Source organism: Phoxinus phoxinus, assembly GCF_949152265.1.
Source record: "Phoxinus phoxinus genome assembly, chromosome: 3".
Classification (NCBI taxonomy): domain Eukaryota; kingdom Metazoa; phylum Chordata; class Actinopteri; order Cypriniformes; family Leuciscidae; genus Phoxinus; species Phoxinus phoxinus.
Genome location: NC_136878.1, coordinates 3,188,162 through 3,213,123, shown reverse-complemented (window position 1 = coordinate 3,213,123; position 24,962 = coordinate 3,188,162). Strand labels below are relative to the sequence as shown.

The window sequence follows — 24,962 nt, the reverse complement described above, 5'->3', positions numbered from 1 at the left end:
CGGACATGTAACGTTACATCTCTCAGATTTCGTTTAAAATATCTTAATTTGTGTTCCGAAGATTATTTAAAATTTCTTACAGGTTTACAGGAACGACATGAGGGTGAGTAATTATATATATTTTTTTAAATCTTCATTTTTGGGTGAACTGTCCCTTTAATTATGCGTGTTGGTTCGACCGCGCGCAGACCAGCAGCGGTGACGTCACGTGCAGCGCGAGCTATGAGCGCGAGTTCCACATGACGTCACAGACCAAGTTGTTCAACGGCGATTATCAGACTCGACTCGAGATTCACTAACGGACGAACGAAGTGTACAAACAAAACGCAGTCTACCGCTATTAAACAACAGGCACATCGTGTTCACACAGCTCGTTGAGATGACTTTGATGGATTTTTTTGCTCAGGTAGTTCAGTCTCTAGGTCAGTCACTAGTTCAGACACTAGGATACGAACACAGTGTCAACAACATGAGTCAGTATCAAAATAGTTGCGCTGCTGTGTTCGAGGAGAGAAATCTGAACTACACCACAACTGTGGCGCCTGACCCAACTGGTAAGTTACTAAGTTAATACACATCAGAACTGACACACAATCTGACATAAATGATATACTAGTCTCATACAATCACGGACAAAGAAAGTATTGGTTTGAGTAACTTAGAGACATCTGGGGCCTGTTTCAGAAAGGAGGTTAAGTGAAAACTCTGAGTATGTTAACCCTGAAATGAGGGAAACTCTGGGTTTTCCGTTTCAGAATGGGAGGTATATCAAACCCGAGAAAGCAGAGTAAGTCAAGCCCGTTTCTGAAAGAGAGGTAACTTATACTCAGAGTCAGTTACCATGGCAACTTACTCTGTGAACCTAACCTGGTCGGGAGCAGGTTTTCTTCGGTAAACCCAGAGTTTCTTGCGGTCTCCTCCCCTTTTTTAAAGAGGAAGCGGTGTTTAAACACTTCATTCATTCTTTCTGTACATTTATTTATTGCTGTTTTCTCCGCTGTTTTAAAAAAGAAATTAATAAGATGAAGTATATGTAACGTTAACTCCTTAACTGGCAACTGAAAATACAGTACATTAGAGTTACATCATGCAGTTCTAAACAAATTCTACAGAATTAAACTGTGGCATTTACTGAAAATCACTTGGGGGATAAGAATGTCCTTTTATACTTAGATATAAACTTAGATTCTATAGGCTACGCCACATACAAATGTGAATGTGTAGATTGTCTGATGTGTAGACACATAATATTAACATTACCCTGTAGGCCTCTCTGTGGTGCAGAAACTGTTTCTTCATACCCATCATCCTGTGAAGATACACTTTATAACACTATTTGTCATCATTTCTGGTGTATTGAGTAGGCAACTTACAACGGTCTGGGGTTCTGTTGGGACATGAGGCTCCAAAAGACAGATATTAGTCTCTAGATAGATATTAGTCCCAATAGATATCAGAATCTATTGGGAGTGGGACCAACGAAAAACCCAACCCAAAGTAAAATAAATGGAAATATCAAAAATACCCTATAAAAAACCCTAATAATGTAATATGTCAAATGTTTGTAAAGTCAGATAGCATACACCCATGATATGCTCAAGCCTTACCTGATTGAATTATGTTTTTATAATATTTTTTATTTTCAGCTGCTGCCACGTTCTTTTAATGCATGCAGTCATGAAAATTAAAATTAGGTTGAATAACTGTTCTTCCAGTTTCACCTGATATTATAACAGTTACTCTAAAATAGTTATCAATTACTACCTACAAATGACATCTTCAACAGTGTAATTAGATTAATGTAATAATTACTATCTTTAGAAAGTATTAGTCTACTTATTATTAATTACTAAGTCCCATATCAACCTCAACCACTTGAACAATACAATGAGGAGAGACAAGAAACTGCACTTTTAATGCTTTCAAAATGAACAATATACAATTGCATGAATTATTCTTGAATTGACCAAAGTGTGTAGAGGGAGAATTTTAAATTCAAAATATATGTTAAATCCACTGTTGTTTTATACAGAATTCTTCTATAGTCTATGCAGTAGCCTATTTAATGCAATTACATCATATTTTATTTTAAATTACAGAAGAATTAAGAGTAATCCCTTTAATTAAATTACAATATTTAGATTACATGGTAATTAATTACACCCAACACTGTATAACAGTAATTCCTCTTTGTGTCTGGCGCTGTTGCCATGGTGACTCATAATATCTGCGCTCCATTGATAATGGCTTTTAATAGTTGTGGTGCATGCGCTTAACTCAGAGTCAGTCAACTTAGAGTTGATTGAACTAACTAATTTCAGCTGATCTGAAACCGAAAACTCAGAGTTTCCCATCTCAGGGTAAGTCAACTCAGAGTTCAAGTTTTAACTCAGAGTTGGTTGAACCTCCTTATTGAAACAGGCCCCTGTAACGTTAACGTTAACCAACAATAACTTGTTGTTCAATAACATTTCTCTGATGATTTCTCCTGTGTTTTCAGACTTTTCTCTCATCATCCATCTGGGTCTTCTTCTGGTTCCGACCATCGCTGGACTCGTACAGTTTCTCTGTACGAAGTGCCAGTCTCGAGGTAAAACTCTTTAAATACTTTAGATGGAGAAACTCTCCATTTATACCGAGTTTAAACGGATTGTTTTCTTTGACCTGTTTCCTACTTTCTGTCGCCACCTATAGGCTGCGATAAGACATGAGCAAAATGCAGATACTTGATGTGCGTTTATTCAGGGGTTCAAGCTCAAAGTGCTGAAACCCTATTGTAATTGTGAGGGTTTGTAAAACTGATAGTGCAGCCCAAACCGTAAGGCCTAGAGACTTGAAACCTGGCCAGATGGTAGGCCTCAGTTTGGGGAGAACCTATCAGAGTACGACCCCGATTGGCCCATAGGTGGCGCTACAGCAACCAAAAGTACAAAATCGCTCATAACTCCTGGACGGTTTGGCCTAATATCGTATAGAGCTGGTAAGTACCGCCCATCCGTAAAACTCCAAGTGGACCTCTAGGTTGAAAAAGCGTCAATGCAAGTGAATGAGAGAAAATAATTATTTTCTGATCCCGTTTGAATTGTGCCATGAATGTGAACATATGTTGTCTGTGAATTTTTTATATAATTTCTCATGTAACGAGTTTGACAGTATATTGTATGATTCTTTGGCTAGCAGTTGTGGAATAGACATAACGAGAAAGACTACACGTCGCATATGTGACGTCGCCGCATAACACATTTATTACACATTCCACATGCCCAGACCTGAAGTGGTTTTAACCACGCTCAACTAGTTTGTCCTCTCCCTGAAAGAAGGCGGTGAAGTGCACCAAAGACACAGGCATGTTTAGCGGGATCCGTATGCTAGTGGTGGTGACGTATAGCGATCTTCGCCCGTGACGTCACGACGCTGTTACGTGCGCTCTGGTTGGCAAAAGAAAAGTAATGACCGCTTGCAGCGCAGCGCAAACACAGAAGAAAAATAGTTGTATCGTGCGTTGTGATCGGCTGTGTTAACAGGTTCGATAAGAGTAATCCCAAGAGCTTCTACCGCGTACCTAAACAGCCTGAATCAAGAAAGAAAGCTTTGAATTTCTGCAATTAGGCGTCTAGAACCCAGCGTAAAACAATGGGAGCCAGCGGACCACGATCGCGTCTGCTACATTTTGCGTTAAAAATTACAACTAATTTTGTAAATAAATGTTACTAGTAGGTTCTATCGCATTGATGGGTTAATGAATGAATGAATAACTGTACAAAATACCTCGGAAGACGTGTCAAAAGTGTTTGTTTACATAACCTTTTGTGTGCATGCTGTGACTGAGCAATGGAAGTATAATAACACTGACATACCCTTATAAATTTAAGGCAAATTTTTGTATTTTCATTCATACATTTTTTGTTAACCAATGTTATATATCAGAGGTAAGATAATTTTGATTCAAAATATAGCCCATGGTCCATGGATAAATTACACCTGTATTTTACTCTAGTTGTAGCACATTTGCCAGTTATCCTTAGTGAAAACAAGTAATATTCGTAATTATGACTTACTTATAGGCATATAAAGATTTGTACGCTTTCATCGACTCTCTGGTAAACTTAGATGGCGTGTCGATGAGATACAGGTAGATGTCGCCGAATGTCAAATCTGGCCATGTGTCTGGGCTTTTGCTCCAATTCTCACTCAGGTGATATGGATCAGGCAGAGAACATGAACCCTGGTTATATAAAAGCTTAATCTTATATCTCCTTTTAGCTTCTTATCACCGATCACCGATCATTATTTCACTCCGAGACGTCGCGGTAAAAAACAGCTCGACTTCGCCTTGATATTTCATCCCTCCCACAGTGATCAATCAGGACATATTTAGTATCAGTGGATTGCTCGGAATTTCGGGATTATTATGATGCTAATGTCACCGCTATATCTGAAAAACTGACTGACTCTCTCACGAGTGATGGGCTTGACACACGAGGGGACAAACGACTGCGACAGGCGAAACTCGTCGCCACCCGGCGTGTGCAGGTCTACTTGAACGAGCGCGGAATTTCACATGCACGAATGTCGCCTGTTGCTTGGCTGGAGGAGGCTGGCTGCCCTCTCTCATTATGTAATGATGTAATTACTGACGGGATCAGTCTATGTTCTCCAAACTTTAGTTTTGACGATTGATAGACGGTGAAAAAAAGTGACTTATTTGTTACAGTATGTGTTCCAATTTGAGTATGAGCTTGTGGCCCCGCCCAGTGGAGTTACTACGTCACAACTCCAGTCTATTTTAGCCGGCATTTTGGCGTCTGCTACTGATTCACAGCCATTTGAATGTAGAAATACAACTTTGAGCTTATTTTTCTCAAGATATGTCCTCTAACATCAGAAAAATGCCACAAGAACATGTTAACACCTAGAAAAACATGATTTTCATTGGAGTGGGTCTTTAAAGGGAACCAATTATGCCTCTTTTTCTCTGATAAGTCCCCAGAGTGTGTATGTGAAGTTTTAGCTCAAAATACCCCATCGATTATTTTTACCCATACGGAAATGTAATATATGTACACATATGAAATATACATATATGAAATATATCCACATGTATAAAATATATATGCCCATATATAAAACCTATTAGAAAATGGAACAATTGACATATAAAACCAGCCCATATATTTTATGTATGTATAATAGTGTTTTTTTTATATACATGTCACATATATAATTATCAGTTTTCAAATATAATTTGTGTAGTATTTGTTTTGTTTTTATGAGCTGGTCAAGAAGAGGTAAAATAATAATAAATAATACATTTTATTTATAAAAGATTCAAAAATGAGATAGAAATTGAAATGAAATGTGGATATGTAGACTTGATCTGTAGACTTGAAATAAATAGTTAAATAGTAAATAGTTTGGCATATATAAATTAAACATATCGGTGACATATATGGTCAAAACATAGTACAGTATTATATAAATAATAATCATATACATCATATTAATATATGTCAATATACTCATTTAATATGGCAAATTTATATATGTTAAAAACCTATATCAACATATATGTAGAGATATGTATATGTGATAGTAATATATTGTCTTATATTTAGCATATATGACGGCGTCACTATAGCCTGGCTCCGCCCTCCTACGTACTTCCGCTCAATTTTCATTTTCCTTCAGTACTAGGTCTGGGATTGTGGTGTATTCTTTGGTTTTCTGAAATCAAAATTTCACCGGTCCAATCAGCGAACAGAGGGAGTGGCTGAGAACGATGACGTTGATGTCGTGCGCTAGTTTGAGTTGTAGTTCAGTATAGTAATGGCAGCGGAGAAAGATGCGAGCGATCACTGATCACTAGGGCTGTAATCAACCAAAGGAAATCTTGGTCAACTGAAAGTCCTGAAGAGAGAGTCCTGAAATTTTCGACTAAAAATCGACTAAAAATGACGTTAAGGAAAAAAAACGTTAAATTAATTAGCTGCGCACTGTGCGCAGTACTTGGTAGCCTTATTATCCGCCTAAATGAATTATAAATAAACATAAAAAAATAGTAGGCTATTTGCAGTATATTAAATCGTTTTTGACCTAATTATTTTGCACTGAAATGAGTCTGACACACAAGTCTGTCGGCTCTGACAGCGTTGTATCACGTGCACCTGCGCAATATCATAGCCTATGATTTCCGAAAATAGTAATATGTTGTCAACTAGTGATATCATCACAAGAACTTTTGAGGAATATGCAACATAATTTAGACAATTGTTTTTATCATATGTATTATAATAACTGACAAGCACTATAATTTCAGCCGTGCAGCTCGCACAGAGTGAGGCTGAACACAGGAGCGCAGCTTCGCGGCTGAGACACGAATAGACTATTAACTTAAAGCTTTACTCTTAACCCTTTCACACGTAAGTTTAAAATATTCTAACTGACCCCCCAGCGTGAGTTTTTCAAGGCGACCGTTATTTAGAACCTGTCACTTTATCGTTTCCATGGTGACGCGTCATTGCTTGTCACGTGACACAGCGCAAACACAACACAGCGCTGAATGAATGATGATCTGCTTTTATGTAATTTTCTCTTTTTGATTCAAAATATTCAAAAATATGTTAGATATAGCATGAAACACAGATATTCCGATTGTCAAATATGTGCATGTGGATGTGTTTGGTTGTTTAAACACTTTTATAACGATCGCGTTAGTTGAGCTGTATGCGCGATGGGCGGCGCCATGTTAGTTTGTGCTGGATTTACAACACGTCAATTCCTCCACTTCTCACGAAATACATGAAAGTAAGTGGCAGGTTAACTGAGAAGAATAGGGTAAAATGTAAAGCTACTTACACATTGTGTATCTGGTATGAATAAAACATGTCGTCTTATTATAATGGAAAGGATTATTATTGGCGCTTCCATAGACATCTGTGTGTATTTTACAAACTCAAATTCAGTGGTTTGCTAGTACTTATGTGATTTTAAAGGGCACCTATTATGACATTTAAAATGTTCCTAATGTTGTTTAGGGAGTCCCCAACAACAGTTTTACATGCATGCAATGACAAAAAACACTTTTGTTGTCGTATAATATGCATTTATTTTTACCTGATTTGCTCACCGACTCCCAAATTATTCGTTCAACGACTCGTTTTTCAAACCCCTCCTTTGCGCGACGCTAATCTGCGTTGATTGGTCAGATGACCCAGCAGTGTTTACAGAGACAATACTTATTGTTTAACACGGAGTACAATTATGCTTTTATCAATTTAATTGTGTTATAATAATGATTATAGTCCACTGCTTTGTAGTTTGTAGTAAAAAACTAAAAATAAGATAAAGAATTTAATGTTATGTTAGCGAGCATAGCCCAGAGTTCATATTGTAAAAGCACAATCAGTCTTTGTTTGCGTTAGCCCGATGCATAAACATAATGTTTTTACAAAAAAAAAAAAAAAAAAAATGCAGTTACGTTACTACGAGGTATTACTCTATTCTTTAAGACAACTCCGAAAACAACGACAAACACTTCACATATCTCAATACAATTGTCATTGAAGACCTAGAAGCTAAACGGTGCTTACACAACAAACAAAATAATTATTAAGCATGCTACATAAAACATAAAAGCAACAATTATTAATAACACTTACAGGTTGTGATACGGAGGAGGAAGCTGATGCAAATACACTTGGAACTGAACCTTCCTTCAATATCAGCCGACTCGCGAATCCAAGTTTGAGTGCATTTAAGTTGGTAAAGCAATCGTCTTAAAAATGGCGCGAACAAAGCACAAGGCTCGGACTATACTTCTGTGGTATAGCTGTATATATGAATTGTAGCCACTTAGTCTTCAAATGCTTCAAATGAAAAAAGTTGTCTTTTGAGTCGCACTTCAGAACACAGCGTCACGTCGCCATGATGATTTCAAGTTTGCCTTGGAGCGCAATAAGTGGGCGTATCGTATTCAAATAACTTGACAAGTTGACGTCATCTAGTCAGAGAAAAAGCTTCGGTCTTCTAACGATTCATAAAAATGACCGAGTCGACTCTTACTTTTGAAAGACAATAACTTTATATACGGTGCACTTTCATATTTCAAACTTTGCAGGATGTTTTTGTTCACTTAGATCTATGTTACACACTACATGAAAGGTACATTTCAAAATTCCATAATAGGTGCCCTTTAAATGCCTGAAACCTAAAATAAACATTATGTGGTTGACAACACTGAATAGTTGTGATATATGACAAGCGCGAGCACGTCCATCTCTGGCTCAGCGCCAGCCAACGCGCGAAAGCACATTTGAATTTAGCAGTTGATCACGTGATGCGCTGACCGTTCTAATCACACCGGTGTGATCGTACGCTCCAGGGACCAGCCAAGACTGATCACACCGGTGTGATCGTATGTGCGAAAGGGTTAAACACAAAAGGCACGTCCATTTTAATAAAAAAATTATATTTATTAAACAAACCAGATCAAGACCAAAAACGAAATAAAGTGCATAACTGAAAATAAAGCATAGGCTCAAAACTAATACAACCAGTGGGCACAGCGCATTGCGCATTGGGCTCCAATCATTTTTTACCGTTTTCTATATAAAAAAAAAATGCTGCCACACTGCCGATGTCTTTGTTGACATGGTAGAAGAGGACTGACTATGAATTAAACGCTCACAATTAAATAAATAATATTCAGCTAACCTTCTAGTAGCCTTTCTTCAATCTGTCTCTCTTCTCCGGTGGTTGGGCTAATCCAAAAGAAGTGAAAACAAGGGGGGTGTTCTGAAGACAGACTGTTACCTGTGGAACAGGGGTGCTCTAAAAACACCCCCATTAGCAATTAGTGCTTTCCACCTGATGAAACGAACGCGGCAAAACTGATGAAATGAACGCGGGAAAACTGATGAAACAAACGCGGGAAAACTGATGAAATGAACGCGGCAAAAAATCGACCAATCAGAATTTTGGTCGAGCCAGAACGTATCGACCAACAATCGACTAATCGACTGGGAGATTACAGCCCTACTTACTGATCAGTACACAGCATTTGCGGCAGATCCGAACCAAGCGCAGCGGCATATTGTTAATGATTAGACCCAGCTTCGACAGTTGACTGAATACATTATCACTGTCCTTAGTGTCAAACATAGGTGTCGATTTCGGTGGGGACGTACCCACCAGGTTTCGTCATGAGTCATTTTGTACCCATTTTGAGTCATTTTTCTTTTTTTTTACCTCGAGCTCAATTTAGTCGTTCTGCTGCTGCGCTGGGTACACGCTTCTCTGTTCATAACACTGCAACAACTGTAACATTGGGAAATGTTTGGGGGAGGGCGAGGGGTGGTTGGGCACGCGGCATGAGAACCGTGGGGACTCAACCCACAGCCGCTCCGCTGCCCTGCTGAAAATGTGAAGTAGAAACGCTTAATAATGTCAGATAAAGTCCAAAATAATTTGAATTTGGGTTAGATTTTTTTTACCGTTTTCAGTGGTTATGAGGAGCAATATGAGAGAGAAATTTGGTAATCATTGTTTATGTACATTAAACCACGCCATGTCATATTGTCAACATGGTACTTATGAAGCAGAATAGTGGGTCATATGTCTAATGCTTTTTGAAAACTTAAGGTTTTCTACTTCATGTGATTACCACTCTGATTCATGTCCGCTTCAGCCTGATGTTTGATATTAGTTTTAATTTTTCTTTAGGCAACATGCAGAAAAAAACCATCATGCATGCAACTTTACCCGAAGGAATGGATATCAGCAGCAGCGTCGAGGACCGTCCACTAACACCCGGACAGGAGCCGACTCCAGCCACTGATGCACTTGAGACCGAGCCAATGATCGATTATGCTCAACCCTCGACCAGCGCTGCTGCGCTATCACAGGACCGTCCACTAACACCCGGACAGGAGCCGACTCCAGCCACTGATGCGCTTGAGGCCGAGCCAATGATCGATTATGCTCAACCCTCGACCAGCGCTGCTGCGCTATCACAGGACCGTCCACTAACACCCGGACAGGAGCCGACTCCAGCCACTGATGCACTTGAGGCCGAGCCAATGATCGATTATGCTCAACCCTTGACCAGCGCTGCTGTGCTATCACAGGACCGTCCGCTAACACCCGGACAGGAGCCGACTCCAGCCACTGATGCGCTTGAGGCCGAGCCAATGATCGATTATGCTCGACCCTCGACCAGCGCTGCTGCGCTATCACAGGACCGTCCACTAACACCCGGACAGGAGCCGACTCCAGCCACTGATGCGCTTGAGGCCGAGCCAATGATCGATTATGCTCAACCCTTGACCAGCGCTGCTGTGCTATCACAGGACCGTCCGCTAACACCCGGACAGGAGCCGACTCCAGCCACTGATGCGCTTGAGGCCGAGCCAATCTTCGATTATGCCCAACCCTCGACCAGCGCTGCTGTGCTATCACAGGACCGTCCACTAACACCCGGACAGGAGCCGACTCCACCCACTGATGCGCTTGAGGCCGAGCCAATGTTTGATTATGCTCAACCCTCGACCAGCGCTACTGTGTTGTCTGAGAGAAAACCCAGCAGCAGCCCAACAGATGCGCCTGCGCAGAACAACCCGACAGGTAACTGAGGACATTCATACAAATCAATATTACTTGCATGTGTGTAGAAATAACAGTGGGACACTTTTTAAGAGGTTTGCGATATCACAATATTTGATCGTGGACAATTAAAATGTCTCCACAATCTGCTTTTGAAGAAATTAGTATCGTGCAAATTCTATCAGTTCAGTTCTGTTACATTCACATCACACGTTAAAGGTGCAGTGTGTGATTTTTAGCGACATCTAGTGGTGAGATTTGCGAATTGCAAACAAAGTCACTTACGGCCTATCCCTCCCTTTTTAAACTCGAAGGAGAAGCTACGGTGGCCGACGTAACCAGCAGCACATTTCTCCCCACATAGCAAACGCTGTCTGTAGCGCTGTTTGTTCGCTGTCGGCTACGGTAGAAACATGACGTCACAATATGTCGAACTTCATTTAAGGGGGTGCCCGCGGTTATGTAGATATAAATGACTCATTCTAAGGTAATAAAAACATAACGGTTCATTAAGTAAGGTCTTTATACACCACTGAAAACATAGTTATGGATCTTATATTGCATTTCTGGCAATAGATCCTCAGAAATAATACACATTGCACCTTTAAGACAGAGGTAGAGTTACACTGCCATTCACAAAAGTTCATTATTTGCATGTGATTGAAAGCCTTGCCGGTTAAGCATTTAATTTGCGTGCTGTTTCTGTTCTAACATGAGCACATAAACCCAAAGCTCGCACTAAAAGCCTGTCAAGCAGCGCCTGGTTACTGGACTAAGTTATCTTTCGAGTCTTATTGCGCTAATACTGTCAAATACACACAAGCTTCACATAAACACAGTTGGTTATGTCTAAAGTGAAAGCACATTATGCATGTCATATGCGTGTATATTAGACGTGCGCCGGTCTTAAAGTGACAGTAGCCTAATACTAAACATGCTGCCGCTTGTCCTCTTGACCTTTAAGGGCCCCCATTATGCTATTTTAAAGGCTCCTAATGTTGTTCGGAGTCTCCTACAACAGGATTAATATACACAGTTTTAGCTAATAGTGGCCCACAGCTGATTAGCAGAAATATTTCAGTAAGAATAATAACGTGCTGAAATCAAAAGGATGAGATTGCCGTTTGCACATTAGTTTCTTGCTTGTTTTACAGGACAATACAAATATGCATATATGCTCGTCTTCTCATTAACAGTGTTTTTCTATTTCTGACATTTCATGCCTGTTGGGTTTGCATTTTTAAATGAAATTGACTATTAAAAGGATCGCTTCTGTGTGCTGGTGTTTATCCCAGTCTTTTTAAACTAGTTGAATGAATGAATGCTCGCGAGGTGCCTGTAGCGATGTTAAATAGGCTAGGCTATTTAATCAATAACGCACACAGCGAAGAGGAAAATGACAGTCAACTACTTCGAATATTATAGCTTTTTGGGCATAAACATGTAAATAGTGAAAAGATTGACACTGAAAATTGACACAGAATGGTTAAAATATTTGATCCAAATAAATAAATGTTGGTGGTTGGTACTGATGTTATTCATCTGTTCTCACACACTTCAGCGTTGCGGTCGCTAGTTTAGACAAACTCTGAAACCCTGTGCTGATATGCCGTATTTTTAACACCACAGACAATATGGAAAAACCTATAATTGGCTCCTACATAATCAATATTCTTTGCTTTCAGAAAAACACACAAAAGGGAGGAAAGGCCGTTCTCTTCTCGGGAGAGTAGGGAAAGCTGTAAAGTGTGGCATCCAAACCCTTAAAAGCAAACTGTGTCCCCGTGTGCCTGACCGAGAGCCTCCGCAGGAGCGTTCACAAACATCCGGACAAGAGCCGACTCCAGCCAAGTCAACAAACCGTGAGTCTCCACTTATAAACTGTGATTAATATAGCAATGAACACATATAATCTGTATGCTACTTTGACTAAAGAGGTAAATGTACCCTGCGTATCACGTACCACTGGATTCATGTTCATTTCAATCTATTGTTCTGGTTTTATTGGTAATCTCCACTCATACTGGCTCCTGATCTGCACAGGTGCGTTCAGTCAGAGAGCTGCACGGGTCCGATTTTGTAAATCCGCACCCGCCCGTACCCGCAGTGCTTAAAACCGCATCCGACCCGTTTTCCGACAGCAGCACCAATTAAAATCCGCAACCCGACCCGACCCGCTTAAAATAGAACCGAGACCCGACCCGCACCCGAAATAAAATCAGTTTAGCCAATCACATTATAGACACACTTTTTTCAAATTTGTAGCCTATTGCCTTTGGCGGCTTGCCTTAACACAAGGACAACAGCCGAAGCTGTCAAAAAGCCGATAGCCTGTAGCCTGCATGGCAAACGCGTTACCACAAAACAATTCAATTTCGTCTAGCACATCAGCTTCACAATTTTATATATATTTATATATTATTTCATCAATGTTTATTAAATGAGAAGTGAAAAGCATAGTAGCCTAAGATCATACGTTGTGCAATATGTCGGGAGACAGAGGCAGACATTATTGACCACTTCATTACAAGTTTCTTACTGTAGCTATAAAGCCTTTCTTTAAATTGAATTTCGTTTTGTATTAATTTTATCTTAATTTTAAATGATGTTTTATAACCAATTGTCTGAATTTAATAAATAAGAAGTAATAGCAGACATCAGGACACGGAGCGGAGGCAACGGCGCATGAACTGGAAATTAACGAAACTCAGCGTATAAGCTACATGCCTCACAGACCTGAGAAACATAGAAAGCTTGAAATGTGTAGCCTACTTTTAAACAAAACAATTCAAAACGAAAGAAAACAGCTCTGTCTCTGTCACAGCCACGACCAAGTGATCTGAGGGCGCGCGCGCTTCCTTCTGTGTGACGTGTACGCAGACTGGTGCATAGAAATGTATACACTAGATATCGCATTAAAGACATTCGTTCCAATGAACTGCCGTAGCCGAGGCAACATCTAGTGTATACATCTATGCACCAGTCTGCGCACACGTCACACACCAGGAAGCGCGCGCGCCCTCAGATCACTTGGACCTTTCACAAGGCGCCGCATCTCACTGTGCACGGTTGCCACTTCACTACTGTCAGTCTGTGTAAACGATGAATTTCGAACTTGTCCTGGAGGATAGTTTTGTAGATGTGTTCCTAAAAAAATGCATTTATTTTTACATTTGCACATGACTGTTTTGAACCCGTGTTTAGACCCGCGTTTCCCCCGTGTCCGACCCGACCCGCACCCGTATCCGACACAGTTGGATATTTTTCACCCGTTTGAGCAAAATTTGCGGGTCACCCGTCGGGTACCCGAACCCGTGCAGGACTCTGCGTTCAGTCTCATGCTGGATGTTAACACGTTGTTTCTGTGTGTTTTTCAGTGACCTTAATGTTTCCCAATGAACCGAGACTGCAACATGAACACTTTCGGTCTCTTTATAAAGTGGGAAAGAAACTGGGATATAAGTTGGGAAACTGGGAATATGATCGTGTCCATAAAGGAATCAGAAGATCGGACGGCCAGAAAGTATGTTGCTTTTTCTCCATAAACAAACGTTTTGTCTCTTGTTTCCTTTTGTGAACTTTGAGTCCTGCCATAAACATCAGTGTTGACAGTTTTGATCAAAAAGTGTTTAAAAAATGTAAAGACTGTGGATGATCATGTACATGTTGAACTTAACGTTTGCTAAAAATTTCTTTATTTTTTAGGTTGCCATCAGATTTGTTGATAGGCACAAATTTCTGGAACTATTGAACATGGTAAGTTGACAAGACTTTATTCTTCATGAAATTCTTGTAAGAGTTGCTTTGTTAAATTCGGTATGTAGATAGTATGAGATATAACTGAATTACACAACTTAAGCCTAGAGCATCAGTTATGAAGTTCATGTAAAGTTTTTCTTCCCACATTAGCTCGGTTTCCATCCAAACGTGAAGCACATCTTTTTCATATAAAAACATACAAATGTGAATTAGGTGCGTTTCCATCAGGTTGTTTTTGTGCTGACTACGTGGTATTGGTAACCTAGTAACCAGCAGTAAATGAAACACCGTCAGCGGAAACAGTGATGTGTGTCGACTCAATGAGCGACTGCTTTAAGAGAACGCTGTGAGCCGTTTTCCTTTTTGTAGTTTTGTATGTTAATACAAGTAAAGATAATATGATTATCCTTTCGCTACACTGCTTAGCCACACGACAAGTAGTCACTAGCTTAATGTTATTTTGATGTGTTTTCATCCTTAAAGGCACACCGCATAACTTTTGGCCACTAGGGGCGCTAGACCTGTAACTTTCACATCTAGCGCCCCTAGAGGCCACAAGCGCTGCAACACTGTCGCAAAAGTCAAGAAGACATCCACAATCCCTCTCGCGTTTTCTCTTTTTTGCCTCCTCAGAAGCCGTTTTAAACTTTTTCCTCGCCTCAGCCATGGCCAGGAGTCGAGCAGGCGGAAAAATAGTAGCAAAAGCGTTAGCTCCTTGAGTATATCAGAGCTTGTGGTCACGTGACGCTTGTAAAGTGATTTGTTCTCCAGGCATTCTCCAGGTCACATGACCTGGCCAAAGACGGTGCGTCTTCTCCAAACTTACATGGGCGGTATTTCAAGAGGGCAGCCCCGCTCAGAGCATTGATAGTGTCAAGCGCTGTATATTGGCCTGAGGAATCATTTAAAATAACTCATATGCTTCAACTCTTTAAGTCACAAAGTCCGTGTGTGCCTTTAATATCAGGTCAGAAAACAAGAGCAGTAACTCTTGACTCTTGAAATCTAAAATCTGAATGCATTTTAATAACAGACAACATAAAGTCAGAACGTAGAATTTGTGAATTTTTTACCTTTAACAACCTTATAAATGTGTTTCTGTTTTAAGTGTGATGCGCTTACAATGGTTTTATTTTGAATTATTCGCATTAATCCTTTTTCGCACAACCCAAAAACCACCTCAAGCGAGTGTGAAACTTTTTCTTTTTCATTTGCCGCTTCCATCACTTGTTTCCGATGCGATACTTTAAAATGTGCATAAAAACAGGGTGATGGAAACATAGCTAATGCTTTCATCTTTCATTTCCCTCACTCTTTAATTAGGAGATTTGAAATTAGCAAATGTTTTGTCAATCTCGTTTCTTTAGCCGGACTCTGTCAGAGAGGGGGCTCGATTGCTGAAATTGCAAAAGTCTCCAACTTGCGAGCATATCATACGGTTGTATGACCGTTTCATCATGGAAGACAAATACATCCTGATAATGGAGCGTTTCCCTGCCTGCGTGACCTTGAGGGAGTTCGTCAGAAGAAACCGAGGGTGCCTGACTGAAGACACAGTGAAACGCATCATGTGGCAAATCTTTGGTGCAATGCGTCACTCCATGGATCATGATGTGTTTCACATAGTATTAGAGCAATCGATACTGATCAACCCAAAAACCCTGCAGATAAAAGTAGTAGACTTACCTGGCGGAATTCCCTTCCCAAGTGAGTTGGCTTTTTGAACACAGATCACTGATGATGACTGGTGATGTTTTACTAAACACTGGACATGTATTGCTTGCAGGAAGTGAAAGACATCGTGCTCAATTGAGAAAGTCTGCATTCTTCTCTAGATACATACTGAATTATCTCCTCACTCAAATTAGTCATCCGCCTGGGAAAGAAATACAGCTGTCCAGAGGTAAGATCGATAACACAAACGAAGTGGAAATAACATTGCTTGAAAAACATATAAAAGCTCTGACACATAAAGTGACAGTAAAATGATGAGTGTCAAACCTCGACGACGAATGAGGACTGATGATAGTAACAGCAACAAATGCTTTGTGTTTCATGGTCACGTTCACCTTACGTGAACCACAGAAAGGACAAACGTGATTAATCCGCTCTCTTCTGAAAACTTTCACAGAATGTCTGGAGCTTTGTCGGCAGTTAGGTCAGAAGCTTCGTCAGCAGCTTATGGAGAAGCAACTGTACAGCTTAGAGAACATGCGGGATCATCCCTGGTTTGCAGATATACCCAGAGAATGAAGAAGACGGAAGCCAAAAAAGTAAGAAAAAGAGATGTTGTTTTGTCTAATCAATTCAGGCCTTTAAATCAAAAAGACATTATTTGAGAGAACAGACTCAGACCTGCCAGCCTGTACGCATTTTGACCTCACAGTACGCTGGTACGGTTTGTCACTCTAAACTACGCAAAAGCCTGGAGTTCGACCGATCATAGCGCTGGTTCATTCCCCAAATAGCAAGCAAGGATGATTGACAGATGCGTAAGGCTTATGATTGAAAAGAGACAGCAACACAGAATCCCGCTCGATCCCCTTCCACTCCCGCCGTCTGGCGGAAAATCTCTTTTGCATTTCTAATCCAAACAACGTCAAACTTGGCACTGCGCTTACTCGTGCCCGTAGCAAGACACCTGTCAAGTTTGAAATCAATCGGACTAACGGTTCGAGAGATATGCGAATAACAGACAGACCTTCCTGTAATTTATAGATAGATAGATAGATAGATAGATAGATAGATAGATAGATAGATAGATAGATAGATAGATCTTGGAAATTGGCTGAGCGTGAACATGAACTTAAAAGCAAAACCTGCTAATTATTCACAATTATGAACTAGCAGCATAAGGGCCTGTTCACATATCGCGTCTTTTGCGCTCTCAAGTTCGTTATTTCAAATGTAGGAGCGTGGTATGCGCGCTCATATTGGAAGCGGTTTTTCCAAGCACATCCGCGCTTCAACTTTTCAGAATGCCGCAAGCAAGTTCTTGTCACGTGACAAGAACCAATAATCAGCTTCCTCACCTTTTCTGTTTACGTTGCAACCTCAGCAGAAAAATGGAGGAGCAGCTCATCATTGCGGTCCAGGGATTTCCTGAACTTGTCAAGCTCTCATTATTTATCCTTGCTGTAACGGAGAGTGCAGCTGATGGTTGCTTAGCAACGACAGACGCCTCCGGAGCGCAACCGCCCTAGTGCTTTGGAAAAAGGAGAACGCTGCGCGCCTAGCGTTTTTTACACGTTTTTAGGCGCAATATGTGAACAGGCCCTAATGCAGCTCTATGTTAGGCCAGTTTTACTAGTGAATCATTCAGCTGTAATCTGTGCTAATAAAAAAATATGTTTCTAAGCAATGTTTGTTGTTTACAGAAGAAGTGCGTGCGAGTGGAGGAGATGCTGCGCAAGACATGTGAAGTATTGCATTTTGTAACTTTGTAGCCTAACTTGTTCGGTGAGGCCATGGAGAAGGACGTCCGGCGCCTCAGGAGAGGGAAGCAGTGCCCTATCAACACTGTTTACAGTGGAGGTGGGCAGCTGTTGATCTCAACTGGGGATGTCGTCGGACAGTGGAAGGAATACTTCGAGGATCTCCTAAATCCCACCGACACGTCTTCCATTGAGGAAGCAGAGGCCGAGGGGTCAGAGGTGGACTCGTCCATCACCCAAGCTGAAGTCACCGAGGTAGTCAAGAAGCTCCTCGGTGGCAAGGCACCAGTTGTGGTTGAGATCCGCCCTGAGTACCTCAAGTCTCTGGATGTTGTGGGGCTGTCTTGGCTGACACGCCTCTGCAACATCGCGTGGCGGTCGGGGACAGTGCCTTTGGGCTGGCAGACCGGGTGCAAGATATATCGACTCAATATCGTTATCGCGATATCACGTTTCCGATACTATATAGAACGTCTCGCGATAATTATGCAATATTTTGTTTATGATGCGTCCCGTCCAACATGCACCCCTTTTGAAAAATACAAGTCGCTTTGTAGCGTTGCATTTCCCCCGACTCATTTCCTGGTTCTCCTTCTCCATAAACAACATGAAATCAAGGAGAGGTTAACTTTTCACAGTGGTCAGAAAGAACATGGGAGACACTTTGTTTCTCTCAATATGACTCTAGCCGCCCATATGGAAATGTAATATATGTACAAATATGAAATATATCCACATATATAAAATATATATGCCCATATATAAAACCTATTAGAAAATGGAACAATTGACATAAAACCAGCCCATATATTTTATGTATGTATAATAGTGTTTTTTTATATACATGTCACATATATAATTATCAGTTTTCAAATAGAATTTGTGTAGTATTTGTTTTGTTTTTATGAGCTGGTCAAGAAGAGGTAAAATAATAATAAATAATACATTTTATTCATAAAAGATTCTAAAATGAGAGAAATTTAAATGAAATGTGGATATGTAGACTTGATCTGTAGACTTGAAATAAATAGTAAATAGTTTGGCATATATAAATTAAACATATCAGTGACATATATGGTCAAAACATACAGTATTATATAAATAATAATCATATACATCATATTAATATATGTCAATATACTCATTTAATACGGCAAATTTATATATGTTAAAAACCTATATCAACATATATGTAGAGATATGTATGTGATAGCAATATATTGTCTTATATAGACAATATAGCATAAATGACGGCATCACTAGCGATATAGGGACATATTTGTCATATATTACATTTCCGTATGGGCGTACTCGCTCGAAAGCTAATCGCCGTCACTCTCTACCACACAGTCCCCACACACACACACACACACACACACACACACTTGCCGGCTCGACGCACACACCAGCGCACAAGTATAAACATCAGGCCAGCTGGCCGCTTCATGTGCTTTCTCAGATCGGATAGCTCTCTGATTTATTAAAATGATTCCAATATGGCCAAAATTTATATCACGATATATTTCTTAATTTCGGTCGATACGATATAATTCCGATATTGATATGAAGAATATAAAAGCCTCAGGAAAAATGTCTGAAAATCTTTTCTAACTGATCGGTCTTACGGTTTTCCTAAAAATGACGATTAAAACTCGGAAAAACTCCCATTGACTTAACATCTGTACAGATTTTCAAACTCCCCAACTGAGTTTATTTTTCTATCTTTTTTTCTAACTAATATTTATTTTTCTAACTAGTCTTTCTTCCTTCTCTTTCTTTATTTTTTTCTAACTAATTTTTCTTTCTTTCATTCTTTCTTTCTAACTAATCTTTCTTTCATTCTTTCTTTCTAAATAATCTTTCTTTCTTTTTTCTTTCTTTCTAACTATTTTTTCATTCTTTCTTTCATTCTAACTATTCTTTCTTTCTTTCTTTCTTTCTTTCTAATCTTTCTAACTAATCTTTCTTTCATTCTTTCTTTCTACCTAATCTTTCTTTCTTTCTAACTAATCTTTCTTTCTAACTAATCTTTCTTTCTTTTTTTCAACTATTTTTTCATTCTTTCGTTCTACTAATCTTTATTTCTTTTTTCAACTAATCTTTCTTTCTTTCTTTCTAACTAATCTTTCTTTATTTTTGCTTTCTTTCTATCTAACTATTTTTTCTTTCTTTTTTCCTTTTTTTCTTTCTAACTATTTTTCATTCTTTCTTTCAACTTATCTTTCTTTCTTTGTAACTAATCTTTCTTTCTTACTAATCTTTCTTTCTTCTTTCTTTCTTTCTTTCTACCTAATCTTTCTATCTTTCTTTCTAACTAATCCTTCTTTCTTTCTAACTAATCTTTCTTTCATTCTTTCTTTCTAACTAATCTTTCTTTCATTCTTTCCTTCTAACTAATCTTTCTTTCATTCTTTCTTTCTAACTAATCTTTATTTATTTTTTATTATTTTTTTCGCGATAACGATATTGAGTCGATATATCTTGCACCCGGTCTCCCAGCCCAAAGGCACTGTCCCCGACCACCACGCGATGTTGCAGAGGCGTGTCAGCCAAGACAGCCCCACAACATCCAGAGACTTGAGGTACTCAGGGCGGATCTCAACCACAACTGGTGCCTTGCCACCGAGGAGCTTCTTGACTACCTTGGTGACTTCAGCTTGGGTGATGGACGAGTCCACCTCTGACCCCTCGGCCTCTGCTTCCTCAATGGAAGACGTGTCGGTGGGATTTAGGAGATCCTCGAAGTATTCCTTCCACTGTCCGACGACATCCCCAGTTGAGGTCAACAGCTGCCCACCTCCACTGTAAACAGTGTTGGTAGGGCACTGCTTCCCTCTCCTGAGGCGCCGGACGATTTGCCAGAATATCTTCGAGGCCTCACCGAACTCCTCCCAGGGCCGATTTGTTTGCCTCAACAACCACCCGGGCTGCAGTCCGCTTGGCCTGCCAGTACCCGTCAGCTTCCTCAAGAGTCCCACAAGCCAACCAGGCCCGATAGGACTCCTTCAGCTTGACAGCATCGCTTACTTCCGGTGTCCACCCCCGTGTTCGGGGATTGCCGCCTCGACAGGCACCGGAGACCTTACGGCCACAGCTCCGAGCGGCCGCATCGACAATGTAGGTGGAGAACGTGGTCCACTCAGACTCAATATCTCCAGAGCGACCCTCTCACCTAGGACCTGTTTACCTAGGACCATATAGCCCCGGACAACATAGCTCCTTGGATCGTTCGGGTACTCAAACCCCTCCACCATGGTAAGGTGACAGTTCAAGGAGTTTTTTTTAGGTGGCCATAAAATTTGATAAGTACTACATTGAACTGGTAAGTTGATACGATTTTTATTCTTCATGAAAATTACTATTACCGTATTTTCCAGACTATAAGTCGCATCCGGAGTATAAGTCAGTCAAAAAATGCGTCACGAAGAGGAAAAAAACATATAAGTCGCACTTGACTATAAGTCGCATTTATCTAGAAATTTATTTAACAAAATCTAAGACCAAGAACAGACATTTAATCTGGAAAGGTTATTCAGCTCCACAACAGCACACAGAACAACAGGCTGAATAGGTGTCCGGCATGTTAATGTAACACAGGGTTTCCCGCGGCACTTTGGAACTAATGTGGCCGCCTAAGCAACACACGCCTGCCGCCTTAACTACGTCGTCAACAAAAAGTATATGAGCGATATCCGCCGTGTTACTCTGTCCTGTTTAGAGCTTAGATTCTCTGCCCGAGCCCGATATTTCCCGCCGCTATACTCGGGCCGGACCCGTGATCTGAGACGTGCGGCGCGGGACTAGATTTGATGGCCGATTGCGAGCGCGGGTGGTAGGGTTAATGCACTCACTCTGTGTGCGGGATGAGGGAGAATAAAACTATTAAATAGAAATATATTTGAATAAAACATATAAAAACTAATAAATTGCAGAAAAGCAACAAGAACAACTAAAACAAAATAGAAACGATTTACAGGCCAGAGTTTCTATTTGTAACATGTTTGCAGCGTTGAGCGATGTAGCCAATCACAGACATGTGTGTTGTTTTCTTGAACGCAATGGCCAATCAGAAGCATTTAAGATAGAATCCCCTCACTGCTCAAAACTGACTTTTTGTTCAGTGCTGAATTCTGCATGCTGGCAAATCCTCTGATTATAAAATATATTATGAAAGATTCATTATGCAGTCAGCTTCATTGATAATAACAGAGATGTATGAGATCACGATGAACTGATGTCAGCTTTTAGGAATTATTAAGGGAGCGCGCATTCAGTCATGGCAAACCATGCACGCAGCCTGCTTGCTTTTATGTAAAATTGTGAATGTTAATGCTTTAATAACAAATAATTTATCAGGAGGAGCATTTATGCTGATGTGTATGGCGACACGTAGGCTAACACAAAGTTAAGTTAAGTTACACAAAGTTACGTTACACCTTAACTAACACATTTTCTGCGGGAAACCCTACACAATAGCATAAAGGACATATACCTGGGAGGCTGAATAGGCTAAATTAACATTAGCCAGCGAGTCCAACAAGTTCTTCCTCTGTGTTGCTTCTGAACAACTCCGCTAACTAGAGCGCCCTCTCGCGGCTGTATACGGTAATGTTTTCTCTTGGTTCATCTCAGTCAGTATGAATTAATTTTTATTTAAGTCGCACCTGACTATAAGTCGCAGGACCAGCCAAACTATGAAAAAAAGTGTGACTTATAGTCCGGAAAATACGGTAAGAATTATTTATTAAATTCTTATTCGGTAATTAAAGAGGTAGATAAAATAATTCTGTATGTAGACAGCATAAGATACAACTGAACAGGAAGTGGAAATAAGGGCATTTTACGAAACTGAAAATGTGTTGCTTACAGGAAGAGGCGAATTTGATTCTATATCAGTGATGAGAAATCTCGCTCTAATGGAAACAACTGTAGTGCTGGTTTGGATAGTCAAAGGAATAGGACTTCAATTTAAGTTGAGACCAAAAACAAGAACGAAACATAAAAATATATAAAAAGCTCTGACACAAGTGACAGTAAAATTATCTTGATGACAAATAAGCAAAGTGTAAAACACAGTGGATTGACAGTGAATGTTTAGCAATGAATACATGGGTATCATGGGTATCCAGAGAATGCCATAGTAACAGCAACAAATGCAGTGTATTTCATGGTAACATTACCTTACATGAACTACATATCTCAAAATCAAACAGGACTAATCAGATCTCTTCTGAAAACTTTTACAAAATGGCTGGATCTTCTTGAGAAACTTCATGACGGAGGGTCACAGATCACCTTACAGGACATTTTAGATCATGACTGGTTTAAAAACCCTTCATAGAGAAGAAAGAAAAAAGTATTTTCTATACTTAATGTCATGCTCTCATTATTTGACAGTAGACGCAGTACCGCCGGGGGACGTCTCCTGGTGGTAGAGCAGTAGAAGCGACGTATCCCTTCCACCCCTGCAGCTAAACCTCGGGTTAGATGTTACTATCCTAAAGCCCGGTACGGCTGCACAATTTTTGCAATCCTATAAGATCATTACAATTCACACTGTGCAACAAGGATCTATTAACAGGGGTGCACATAACTTTTTCAGTGAGTTACTCAGGTGAGTACCAGGAGATGGTGTTTGGTACTCGCCCCATATGTAGCGTGGCCACAGCTGTCAATCATGACGTCACATTTCTGTTTTTATAGCATAAAAATAACTAACTAAAACCAAACTTATAAAAAACAACAACGAACACTTAAATTTACATCAGCGTGAAAAAAACGACCTAAAATGATAGAAAACACCTTTGGAAAAAAGGTATTTGTAGTGTTATCTGGTTGTTCAGATTTATTTATTTCTATAAATTAAATATAATTAATACTTAAAGATATTAAAGAGCAGTGAATTTTCTCTTTTTATTTTGTTGTTTGATCAATATTAAGTGTACAGAAGGCGTTAGGTTTATTACGCACTGTCACTTTAAGACCGAGTGTGCAGATCCAATTGCACGGATGCACTTGTACGTTCTGTAAAGACATAACCGACTGTGTTTACGCGAATACTCTCCAAACTGGACATTTAGACGCGATAGAGAGCTCAATTCAGTCCTTCGGGTCGTGTGTGTGTGTTCGCACAGAAAAACATACCGAATAAAGCTCTGTTTCGCGCCGTCACTCTTATTCAGATCTATCCATATGTCTGCTCTTCTCTTTCTCCCAGACGTTAAAATTTTTTAACGATTTGAGACATGCATCAAGCGCATGCCAACTCGTGTGCCGCCGGTAGATCAGCACGTTACAATTCAAATGTTCGCATCTACCACAAACGCAAATCTGTTCTGACTGGATCACTTCCCCAATCGTCCCTTCCTTAACATTTCTGTCTAGTTTTTATTCGTTGATGAAAATGTCAATACATTTTCGTCATAGTGGTCATCATTTAAAACGGGTTTTTATTTAGTTATCGTCTTGTTTTCGTCTGTCTATTAAACTTGGGTATGACATGCATGTAGACTGTACGAAGATTCCCACTCGTAGGCTACGATGCAAGTCTCTAGAGAAGAATAAAACGTCATCAGCCTGTGCTAGTGGTAAACAAAAAGACAGTGATGAATCGCAAAACAAAGAGAAAGCAATGAAAGAGGAAGGGAAAAGAGCTTGAGGTACGCAGTTTTAAGTTTTAGCGTAGATCGTAGCAGCAAACACACTATGCGATGATCATGCTGAATATCTCACACTGTCAGAAAGTTATCGTAGGCTATCTTTGGTCGCAAGACTGAGACAACGGCCGTCTTTAAACCTCTCTCACTGTACGACATAGGACCACCGATTAGGAGCCACGATCACATACATCCCCACGATTGCTTCATGATGGCAATCTTTCGTTTGGGACAGCCAAAAATCATGCAGTGTGTCCCGGGCTTTACACTCATCCAGGCCCAAAAGCCGCTCTTTCAGCCTAAATACAGAACAGAGGGGTGGGGTGAGCAAAGCTCTTTATCATTTAAAGACACATGCACTTAAATGGCGTGCTGAAAACAGAGCTGTTTTTGACCAGGTAAAATTTGTGTTTTCTTACAATACTAATGAGAATTTTTAATTAAAGTAAACTTTTCATTTAGACCCTAAATAATCATATTAACTTGTAGAAAAATTGCATTATATGACCCCTTT

General features: G+C 40.1%; 1 protein-coding gene across 1 annotated transcript; it reads left to right on the top strand.

The window, feature by feature from the left end:
• Positions 1-389: 389 nt before the first annotated feature.
• Positions 390-16,611, top strand: LOC306994772 (uncharacterized protein; the record flags this gene model as incomplete). The annotated part of the gene is made up of 9 exons (XM_079605565.1): positions 390-554; positions 2,501-2,590; positions 9,721-10,620; positions 12,285-12,461; positions 13,977-14,122; positions 14,305-14,355; positions 15,726-16,065; positions 16,145-16,261; positions 16,490-16,611. Exons 1-9 carry the CDS (start codon positions 470-472, stop codon positions 16,609-16,611), a joined length of 2,028 nt encoding a protein of 675 aa, XP_079461691.1. The 5' UTR covers positions 390-469.
• Between the last annotated feature and the right edge of the window lie 8,351 nt (positions 16,612-24,962).